Below are 11,062 nucleotides of genomic sequence, written 5' to 3'. Positions count from 1 at the left end.
TTCAACCTTGAGATTTTTACAACCGGGGGGGCTGGAGCGTGCCCCGCTGGTAAATAATCGCCCTTTGACCTTTTTTCCTTTCACATTTTTAACGTGCCAACGCCAAACGGTTCACGGTACGTCAGCTTGAAAAACCACAAAAATGAACTAATTGAATCTTCTCTACCCGGGTGGTAGCGATTTTAAATATTACCTCGAATAAAATGTTCCACTATTGGATTAAACGATATACCGACGAAAATATCTCAAACGCGCAATTTTTATATTAAAAAATTGAATTTGTTTATATTAAAAAGCGAATTAAAATTTTATATATTTACCCTCGCAAGAAGATAATAGCCATTGATTTTATTGAAAATAATAAAAGATAATATTATTTGAGCTTTGTTCAAATCGTATTTTTATACAATCAAACTCATCGAATTTTCCCTTTCGATTTCTCAAAGTTTTTATTGCGAACTCGTGAGATCTAACGACGTCGTGCTTTCGAGAAGTTCGTCTATAAACTTTTCCGGTACATCGTTCTGTGGAAGTATTAAAGCTCGAGGAAGTACATCGTCGGATAATAAAAGATTTTTCTCGCATCACTGGGATACTCCTCTCATCCGCATACTTTATTCGAGAACGATGAACTCAGGACGGAACATATGTTCGCGATTACACCGAGTTATCTCACGTGAGAATCTTACGATTTGTTGCCATCGTGGATTATTTCTTGGCAACGATCACGGGCCAAACGAAATACATTAGGTGTAGTAAAATTTGGGCTGGAAAAAACGTTTCGAGTAAAGTAAAAAATTTGAATTAATTTCACGAATTCGTTCGCTTCGAAGATTCGAGAACGAAACGAAAAGAAAAAAAAAAAAAAAAAAATAGAAAAAAAGAAAAAGTATGAGACAACGTGTATACCTAAGGAAGTTTTTAGCGATGCACCTGTCGAGCAAGCCCGATCATTGATCGCTCTATATTCCAAGCGCATTCGTTTCTGAACTCTATCCAGGAGATTCCAAACGTCACGAAGCCGAACGTATCAATCGAGCGTTCGACTTTAAGTTAGCTCCCACACGACGTCTAACGACGCTCGTGATTCGGTGCCAAGTAAAGTCGAGTGGCGACACGTCGTCCAGAAGCTCGTCTCGTTCGTGGTGTCATCGACTGCCGCCTTGCCACGGCTGAGGACGTAACACCTGACGAGGGTATGCCACGACGCCAACGTCCGGACGTCCTTCCCTCCTCCCTCTTCATCCTCATCTTCTTCCTCGCTTGCGTCGCTACTTAAGTCAGGATGCACCCGCGTTCCATTATCTTGCGATTCGCTTATTTCGGGCCACCGTCTTGCTATTTCCGATCACGAATCGTGTATTCTTAGGCGCATGTTTTGACAAGCTCTCACGTTCGGCGAACCGACTCAATACAGACGATTTTCCTCGTCTTATTCTAACCGTCCGATCCAAACGTCCAACTCTCTCCATGTAGTATACTTGTAGATAGCTATAACACCCCACGCACGATTCTCTCTCTCTCTCTCGCTCTCTCTCTCTCTACAGTGTTTACGAATCCATCGGATGAGTTACAACCTTCCAGCGTGACGCAAATGTCTTCGTCTTTTTAGCAGATCTGCGTTATCCCTTTCTTATACGATCTTCTCTTGATCAATAGAATTTCCATTTCGAGAGTTCTTCGAGCGTCTATAAAAGAAACATTTTATATCAGGGCAATTGAATTATTCATAAAAAAGGAAAAAGTAAAGAGAAGAAAATGATGGTGAAGACGATCATCAAAATGGATAATTGAAGCAATCGGATTGAAATAATTCTGAATGAGCGAACGGGGATGATGGAAGGAAAGTCGAGGATATTCAATGAAACGACGTTTGGTCCAAATAGACGAGCTCTCGCCTTCGTCGTCGAAGAGGACGAGAAATCGCATCGATCCTCAGGTCCAACGCCCCGGTGACTATTTTCATACCCGCTAACCCATTTATACATCGTCATACGGACAATGTTCTACTTCTATCAGTCCGCGCCTTGGCGTGGCATCGGTCACAAGCAATATTTAACCACTCGACGTTACCTTGCTTTAACGTTTTAACGCTTTACCTGAACGCCCGAGCCACGGCTTGGAAAGATTAAAAAAAAAAAGAAAAAAGAAAAAAAAAAGAAGAAAAAAAGAAAAAGAAGGGACGAGAAACCGTGAGACGTAAAGTATAGGAGACGCAAATCACGAGGAATAACTCATCGATTGCGGGTCGTTCAAGGAACACGAGCAAAGATAGACCCCGCTAGATGCAGTGTTAGAGAAAATAATCAAGATTCCCCTCGCTCTTGTACCGTTGGTTCAAAGATCTCCCCTTCTACCGTGGTAATATCAATAAATTTCTCCCCGAAATACGAGGGAGAGAGAAACACTGACGGTGGAATGGAAAATTCGTGACGCGTTGCAAAGGATAAAATGAAAAGATAAACACAAAGGGGATAGTCCCTGCGATGTCGTGCTAATATCGGCCAAGATGCAGATCCTCTTGAATAGGATAAGCGGGTACATAGAGGGGTAGAGGGCATGGGGGGGGGTTGTTTAACCCCAACTGACCCCACCCCGATTGGGATAGCAAACGTGGCACGCGAGACAAGGCGCGCGCGTTTCGCGACGTGCAGCACTCGGTGTATTTCGGTTCGGTGGCTGGTCTCGTTTTACGACGTTGCCCGATTCCCTCTGACGTCAAAGAGCCGCCTCTTTCAGGACGCGCTCATGCCAGGTTCGGGGAAGCGGTGGGACGTTAGGGAGGAGCTGCTAGAGGTGGAACGACGCTTGGCCAGGACTCGAGAAAATTTAAAGGCCGTTCAACTACGGTCCAGGGTTCAAGCACCCCTCTCTTGTCTGTCTCTTTCCCTCCCTCTCTCTCTCTCTCTCTCTCTCTCTCTCTCTCTCTCTAACTCTCCTCCTCTTTCTATCTCCTACATGCAACGTGGAAAAACGTGATCGCAACGAACGCGATGTCGACCGAGATGGAGTAGGTGGTGCAGACTACTATGGCGACAAAGACGATAATCCAACGGCGTAAACACAGGCTTTCTCTCTCTTCCTCCCTCATTCTTTGAGGCACCGAGCGAGAAAGATATTCTCCCTTCTCTCATCCTTGCTTTTCCCTCGGTCAATTTTCAGACCGCTGCAAGATAAAGTTCGATGACCAAACTGGTTATCTTTACGACTGGATGCTTCTAAAAATGTACAGGTCTCTCGGTAAACGAACAAAAATCGAAGGCAGGTGGACCGGTACGTTCTTATTTTTGGATCCAAGAAAGCTTCGTCGTTGTCTGTGCTCGCTCGTTATGAGAATGCATTCGTAACAAATAAAATCGTACTTTCTCCTCTTTAAGGGACTCCTTTTAAAATCATTAGTAGATTTCATCTTTTAAAGTTTAAACCAACTTCGTCGTTCACTTTCTTTGTTCAAAACTATTTGTCCTCTGTACCAACTAAGTACATTTTCATAAGTACATTTCATTTCCACATGATATGGTTATATAGCAAAGTTCTTTGGATCGTCAGAATATGGTCAGTGACCTCGTAAAACGATTAAGCTGCTTGCGAACTTTCCTAAGACTTACGAGTCGGTGGTAATCATTCGAAGATCTAAAAACGTCGAATCCTTTTCAACGCCTTTCGATAACTTCGACATAAAATATAAATACACACCCTCGCAGGAAAGAGGAAACATAAACCGGACCGTACGTAGGGGTAACGTTTATTGCACAATTCGATGAACGACGTGCTCTCTGGATTTGTACTCGTATATCTCATAGTCTTCGAAAATGTAATTTCTACGAATTTGTTTGCTTCGCCTTCAAAAATCATGCGCTTTTAAAAATCCTGCGACGAAACAACGAACGATTAATTTATATTAATTCAAAGAAGCGAATTTTTTCTCTTATAAAAGTGATCGTCGCAACTCGACGCAACTGGCGAGTTTGATATTATAAAGTTACGTCTCACGAATCTGGGCCGCATGAGTACTAAAGCATGTCACCTGTCGTTGGTTCAAAATCACTCTGGAAGAATACGAGGGTGATAGGATTATATGCTGCCAAAATCTAAGGCATTCGTGACCGATGGAAACGCCAGGAAGATTGATAATAGTTCTTCGGAAATCGTCGACGTGCGTGGGTGGATGAAAGGTAGATTATTAAATAGAGAAGAACTTTCCTGTCACTAAGCGATCTAGTTTCTCGATCCTTAAATCGTTTATCTCAAAATATACGTTCGAGTGAATGACACGACGAAAACGATCCCGTACATATGTGCATTAACCCTTCCTGATAAATACTTTGAAGTAATCTAGAAATATTAAATAAAAGCTAATGGTTAACCGTTACAATTATTTGATATTCATTTGAAATTCTTTACTCGAAATAATGTACCTCTAAATAAATAACGTTGATTTTCTAAAATGCGAAAATCCTGGGAACGACAAGATTCGACAGAAAGTTCCGTTACGCAGATAGCCTTCTCCGAAAGCTTTACGATTTTTCCCGTTGAAAAAAATGGGACGGATTTGTCTTTGCGTACATATAAATCTCTGTCTCTCTCTCTCTCTCTCTCTCTCTTTGCGACTCCCAGGTGACGCACTTGAAACTCCATGTCTTTCTGACGAAATTAGCGACGACGCAAAGACGTGAAATTGCATTTTTCGATACGCGCGCGCGCGTGCATACACGTTGTATATGTATGTACGTCGAACGTGTCGATAGAAAAATACTCGGATCCTTCTTCTCTTTTGATTCAAACGAACGAGTAGTTTTCCACCCTTTCTATGGGCTGCAGTTAAGCACGAAAAAAAGAAGGAGTAGCGATCGCACAGTCCAACCCTCTCGCAGATCCTCTCTTCACCTTCTCCCTCGCTCTTGATCTTTGTGCTGTCTAGCGAAAAGGGAGTCGGGGCTGTTGCTGGTGTTGCTTCTGATGCCGGGGCGAAGTCTATTTTTGGATTCGAGTTAATATTTGACGCCGGCAGGGTTGCCGCTGGCAGATCTAAAAATACTCAATCAATACGCGCGAACCACGACGGAATTAAGATCGCAGGTGTAGCGTGCGCTCGTGAACATATGTATACATACAAAAGATTCAACCCCCGAAGGCAAACGTACGGAAATCTACTCTATTACTCCTTACTATCTGCAAACACAAACTCACTGAGCTTCTAACACTTCTTCGTAATCGATATTTTTTCGACGTCAAAGCTCGTCTGCAAAACATCAAAGAATCATTAATAAAGAAATATGTAAAACAATATTCAACCATCGATATGACGATTTCAAATACATTAACATATTTAAATTCTCAATGATAATAATAATAATAATAATAATAATAATAATAATAATAATGCATAAGAAGAAATCTATATATAACCACGAACTTTGATCGTTAGTTTCTAACGAAATCGAATTAAGACGTTGGACGTTGTTGTTACTTCGCCGTTTTATATAACCATCGACTAACATTAATTACACCACACGTACATACTGCATAAAGTACCGTAAAAAAAGAAAGAAAAAAAAAAAAAAAAAAAAAAAAAGAAGAAAAAAAAGAAAAAGAAAAAAGAAAGAAAAAAAGATAAAAGAAAAATGTCGACTCGGCCTTATTCGTTTCCTCCTCTTACAACGAAAAGACCTCGACACGGTATAATAGAACGTTAAAGCAATGTCAAGTACGTCTATTCCAGGCCTTATGAGATCGCCACCACGATGTACACGTACATACATACATACGTATGTATACATGTACACACACATATCGAACACACGTGGTCTCTAACATGCCTTTCTTGATCTCTAAAGTTTGTTTCATCCTACGGCACATTTCATCGAGTATCACGCTACGATAATTCCAGAAACGTTAGAAGCTTCGTCGAGAATGTTTCCAGTGGGGAAAATTCAGTCGTACCGTAGATATCTAGCCTTACGAGCTTGTAAACTCGCGAAATATTGCAGTTTTTATATTCAGCTCTCTCAATGCTCAAAAACTTTCTCAATGGCACTATTCTCGCTCTTTTCTCCTACTCGTTCTTTTTTTTTTTCTTTTTTTTTTTTGTTTTGGAAACCTACAAAATGCACAATTCCTTCGTAACTATCGTCGACAATCTGCCCACGCGTTCATACTCCTGGAATTGTGCTTCGTAAAACTTTCCGTCGTCTGGTAACTTTATGATCTCCTTTATGAATTCAAACAGTTAAGAGCACAACGTTCAATTTCATCTAATATTAGATTAATAAAAGTGCAAGCCATTTGACTCTAGTTATTTCATTTAAATCGTATCATATTTCGATGGATAACGAGAGAAATGAAACCGACTTGAGAAATAAAAATGCGAGTAATGCGCATAAATCGCAAACAAATAGAGGAAGAAATTATTTATGAGTAATTACGATATTATAGTAGAAATCCTGTTATGATGTCATTAAATGTATTAATGTACATTATTTTAACGCGTGACTGAATCCTGCGCAAGAGTCGAATGTTGGCGTAGTCCAGCTGTGACGTCACGTTCAAAGATAATCGAAACTAAGTAACAGAACGTCCACCGAAATTATCTTCCAAATATTCGTTGTTCATCGTAATGAGAAACAATTGTACTTGAGATTCAGCGCTCGCTCCTTTTTATCTTGGGTATTAAGAAAAAAAAAAAAAAAAGAAAGTCGTCTATAACAAAGGAAAATTTGATTAATACAACAGCTACAGGTCTTACAGTACAGGTACGAAAAGAGAGAATATAATGCAAAGAATAACGTAGGGTAATAGTAAGTGACGTCAGAATCGTCATGGTAACTCCCCTAAAGTTTATCTTGACTTAATACTATAAGAAATAAATTCCATCTGCCAGTACAAAGACCCAGGATATTTGTACTGGAGACACAGATAAGGGTTTAGAAAAATATGACATTACAAAAGATATGAAATTAAATATAAATAATTATAAAATGATTAATCTATTTTTAAAACAAATTGCATAGGTATTTATCAAAAAATTAAAAATTTACTTTCCTTTATAAAAAAAAAAATAAAAAACACCGTATCATAATATCATTATTATTAATATTATCTGTTTTCTAATTTTTTCAATTCCCCTATTTCTGTCTGATGGGATTCAAATGAAACTGATTTTAAAAAATCTTTATCGTATATCTTCCACAATCTTTTAAATTCATCTATGAATCTTTTTAGTAATATAGGATGATTGGTTATTATAATATTTTCTGAATTTCCAAATAATGCCTGCATTGTCCAGTTAGCACTTCCTGTGATAAGAATATCATCATCGATGATGGCAAATTTATGATGCATAAGATTATCTGTGGATTTAGTTCTAACTTTAATACCTGTAAGTACAGACATTTTTATGAATTTTAACTATATCGACTTATTGCATGAAACATATATAAGGTTTGTATAAAAAAGATACGAAAGCCTTTACAATGATACATTGCATATTGTCAATATCATTGATAAATTGATATTGTTATCAGTAACTCAGTTGATGTTCAAAGATATTCCAATTATTATACGGTTGACTTACTTGCTTTACGGAAAGGTATAGCTTGATTGTCATTGTGCTCTGCCATATTAGCATCAATTATAATTCTAACTACGACTCCACGTTTCTGTGCTTCCATAATAACATCGGCCAATTGTTGAGAAGTAAAAAAGTACATGCACACGTCTATAGTGGATTTGGCAGATTTCAAATACTTTTTCAATTTACTAAAAAAAGTTATTATGAAAACTCTAATGTGTGTCTCAATGGCATAATGGAAACATTATACATTAAAACTTCCTTTATAGAAGTTATTAACGTGACATTTAATTATTCCTTGTTCTTACTTTAAATTAGCCACGGCACAGTTTAATTCGTTGCAATTATCATGAAAATTGAGATGTGGTCGACAAAAAGCTGATTCTTCCATAAAAAATAATACTTCCATTAGAGATCCTTTCTTCTGTTTAATAAGAGAACCTCTAAAAAAATTGTTCCATCCTAAATTACGACATCTTTTATATCCTTGCCAAATAATCTCCGACGAAATAACACCTGCTGCGATAAAAAACATCGTTGATCTATTCATTTTTATACTCGATATTTCGCTCTTGGTCCTTTTTACGAACAGAATAATCAGATAAAAATTACACTAAGCTTGCGTGTGATTTTTTTCCCCAACAGCTTTTCTTAATCTGTTTCCCGCTAAAATACAAATAATAATAATAATACATATATACATATATATATATATATATATATATATATATATATATATATGTATATGTATATCCAAAGGAATCATTTCTAACTACGTTATAATATTTACACTTGATCGAGATTATGGATAAACATTGCTAATATCTTTCGTAAAAATTACAATAATCGAAGTTATATCGTAAAATAAAACTTATTTTTATAGAAGTTTATTTTTCTTACCGAAATTTTTTTTTTCACCATAGTAGACTGCACTGTAGAACGTCATTGTCACGGTAAAACAGGATGCCTTCGATTATTATTGATCTACATTTTTCTTTTACCGACTGTTCACCATAAAAATTAAACGAATTTCTTTTTAGTACGAATATAAATAATAAAAGTATGAATAAAATAATGGACAACGAACGTATAAAAATTTAAGAAAAAATTTATAAAAAATTATATATTAATTTAATAAATATTTCTATTTATAGACATAACCTCGTCGACAGTATTTGCGTTATATCACAAAATAAATATTACATCGTAAGTAATATCAATGGTCGTGGTAATGAGAAATATTGAAGAGAATGCTGCTTATGGAAACACCATTATTTTTAATATTATAGTACGAATTAAATATATTGAATATAATATGCTTTAATACGATTTATTACTCCGTCGAACTTATTATTACATATTTCCGCAACCTAATGACCGAGAGAGAAAGAAAAAGAGAGTACGAAAACTCAATCGTTCGTATTGTTTGCCACATCCGTAATCCTTGATAATGTTATATATAACAATGTGTCTTTATTACATATTTAAATACATATACAAAAGTATGGCGTTTTGTCAAATACAATAATATAAGAAAGAACTAACCTATCTTATTAGACAGTCTTATATATTTTTTTATGAATATTTTATATATATATATATATATATTTTTTTTTTTGAATGCAAAAGTTGTAATCCTTACTTTAGAAAATGAAAAAATTTGGAGCTATGACGCTAGTCATCCGTCTGCTACAACTGCTCCTACGTAAATGACGGAAAGGAATCATGGCGGCTGCGATCTGATTGGCTCTTGACTTTCGCTAATCTTCCAGTCGATTCAACGCGCGAAAATCATATAACTTTAAAATTATTATTTCAATATATTTGATATTAAATCAAGTAATAATTAAAATAATGAAATATGTGTACATCTATAACGACGTATTTGAAATAATTATAAATCAATAGTTTTTAACTTTGAACAATTTGTTTCGATATGAATTCTTTGTCTCTATTCCACAAAATATTGCAAATAGTATTTAATTGGTAAGAACAGTCAAAAAGCTCGGATCTGTTGGTTAATTTATTAGAATCAATTTTAATAATCTTCACTTTCCACTTATCTTCGAATTCTTTAACTTGAGTTTCTTCTACCATTGAATTTGACCATGGCTTAAATCTGTTAACATCAAATACAATAAAAATAATGGTTGTTTACACTTCAATAATTATTATCTATAGTAAATATTGTTTTTATAATCTTACTTTGTGCCGATTACTATATTTGCAGGTTTTTCTTTGATTGTACTCATTGTGTTTATCAGATAAGGTATGTCATTAAAACTGGTTACATCATCGAAGGAAAATACAGAACAGATTGCATCTACTTTATCTTTACATGTCTACAAAATATGCACACACATATACACACACACACACACATATATATATATATATATATATTTGTATAAATCAACCTTTGTTATAAATATATATATATATAAACATGTATACTATGGACATAGAAAGAGGCATACTGGTAAAATATGATTATATTTTTTAATACTGCTTTCCGATGTATCCCAAAATTGTAATTTAAACAATATGACCTTATCCCATATCTTCACTGGCCAAAATACATTTGTCTTTTTTATGCCATTCGTTTCAATATAGTTGTTGGGTTCTGAAAAACCAGCTAAACGTGTTATGACAGAAGTTTTTCCTACGCCAGATCTACCAATCATAAAAATTTTATAAGTAACTTCCTCGATGGAAGATGGCAATGATGGCTTTTCCAAGATACCTAAAAACAGAAAATATTTATTACCGAATAGAACATATTTTCTTTTCTAAAATCTTGAAAGCAATCAGTAAATCCATAAAATATATGAAAGAAATTATCATAAAAATTCGCAATGATCAATTACCATAAAATCTTCTCTTCTTAGATGAATTTACATAAAAATGATGCATCAATGATTCACCCTCTGCTGAGCTTAACCAATTCATGTTTATTGCATTCATGATGATGTTAAATGGAGTATTTAAGTTTCTACGTTGACGTAATTATAACAATGTATGTACCTATACAACATATCACATGTTAAAAATGTATATTAAATTCTTTATCAACTACATATATATGTATATATATACACACACATATATATATATATATATATATATATATATATATATATATATATAGAGAGAGAGAGAGAGAGAGAAAAAGAACAAAACAAAACGTAAATAATAAAGAAAAAATTAAGTCGTCAAATAGAAAACTTTTCGAGATAGCGTGTGTATTAGTTAAAATAATCGATGAAAATCGATTTCGATTATCAGAATTCCGTTTATTTATCAATATATCGAATACGTAACGATATCATCTAAGTTCGTCGGTATGCTCGTTCTTTTTCGCAGATAGATGGATCCCAACGGTATTGGCCAATAGAAGCAAATCCCGCCTTGTTTGCACCAATGAACGCTCGCATTTCCCCCAATATTTGAATGACAAGCATTTCTATTAGCCGTGAAGTTAGCAGTGGTACA

General features: G+C 35.5%; 2 protein-coding genes across 2 annotated transcripts; both read right to left on the bottom strand.

Moving 5' to 3' along the window:
* Positions 1-423: 423 nt before the first annotated feature.
* Positions 424-9,281, bottom strand: LOC124427800 (mitochondrial cardiolipin hydrolase). The gene is made up of 7 exons (XM_046971109.1): positions 9,213-9,281; positions 8,471-8,574; positions 7,879-8,089; positions 7,574-7,758; positions 6,426-7,376; positions 910-1,688; positions 424-767 (listed from the first exon to the last, which is right to left on the bottom strand). Exons 2-5 carry the CDS (start codon positions 8,514-8,516, stop codon positions 7,096-7,098), a joined length of 723 nt encoding a protein of 240 aa, XP_046827065.1. The 5' UTR covers positions 8,517-8,574; positions 9,213-9,281; the 3' UTR covers positions 424-767; positions 910-1,688; positions 6,426-7,095.
* A 93-nt stretch (positions 9,282-9,374) lies between these two features.
* On the bottom strand, positions 9,375-10,972 carry LOC124427801 (ciliogenesis and planar polarity effector 2-like). The gene is made up of 5 exons (XM_046971110.1): positions 10,892-10,972; positions 10,438-10,594; positions 10,048-10,313; positions 9,776-9,912; positions 9,375-9,689 (listed from the first exon to the last, which is right to left on the bottom strand). Exons 2-5 carry the CDS (start codon positions 10,532-10,534, stop codon positions 9,482-9,484), a joined length of 708 nt encoding a protein of 235 aa, XP_046827066.1. The 5' UTR covers positions 10,535-10,594; positions 10,892-10,972; the 3' UTR covers positions 9,375-9,481.
* Positions 10,973-11,062: the final 90 nt, after the last annotated feature.

Source organism: Vespa crabro, chromosome 11 (genome assembly GCF_910589235.1).
Source record: "Vespa crabro chromosome 11, iyVesCrab1.2, whole genome shotgun sequence".
NCBI lineage: Eukaryota > Metazoa > Arthropoda > Insecta > Hymenoptera > Vespidae > Vespa > Vespa crabro.
This window is presented reverse-complemented; position numbering and strand designations above follow the sequence as displayed.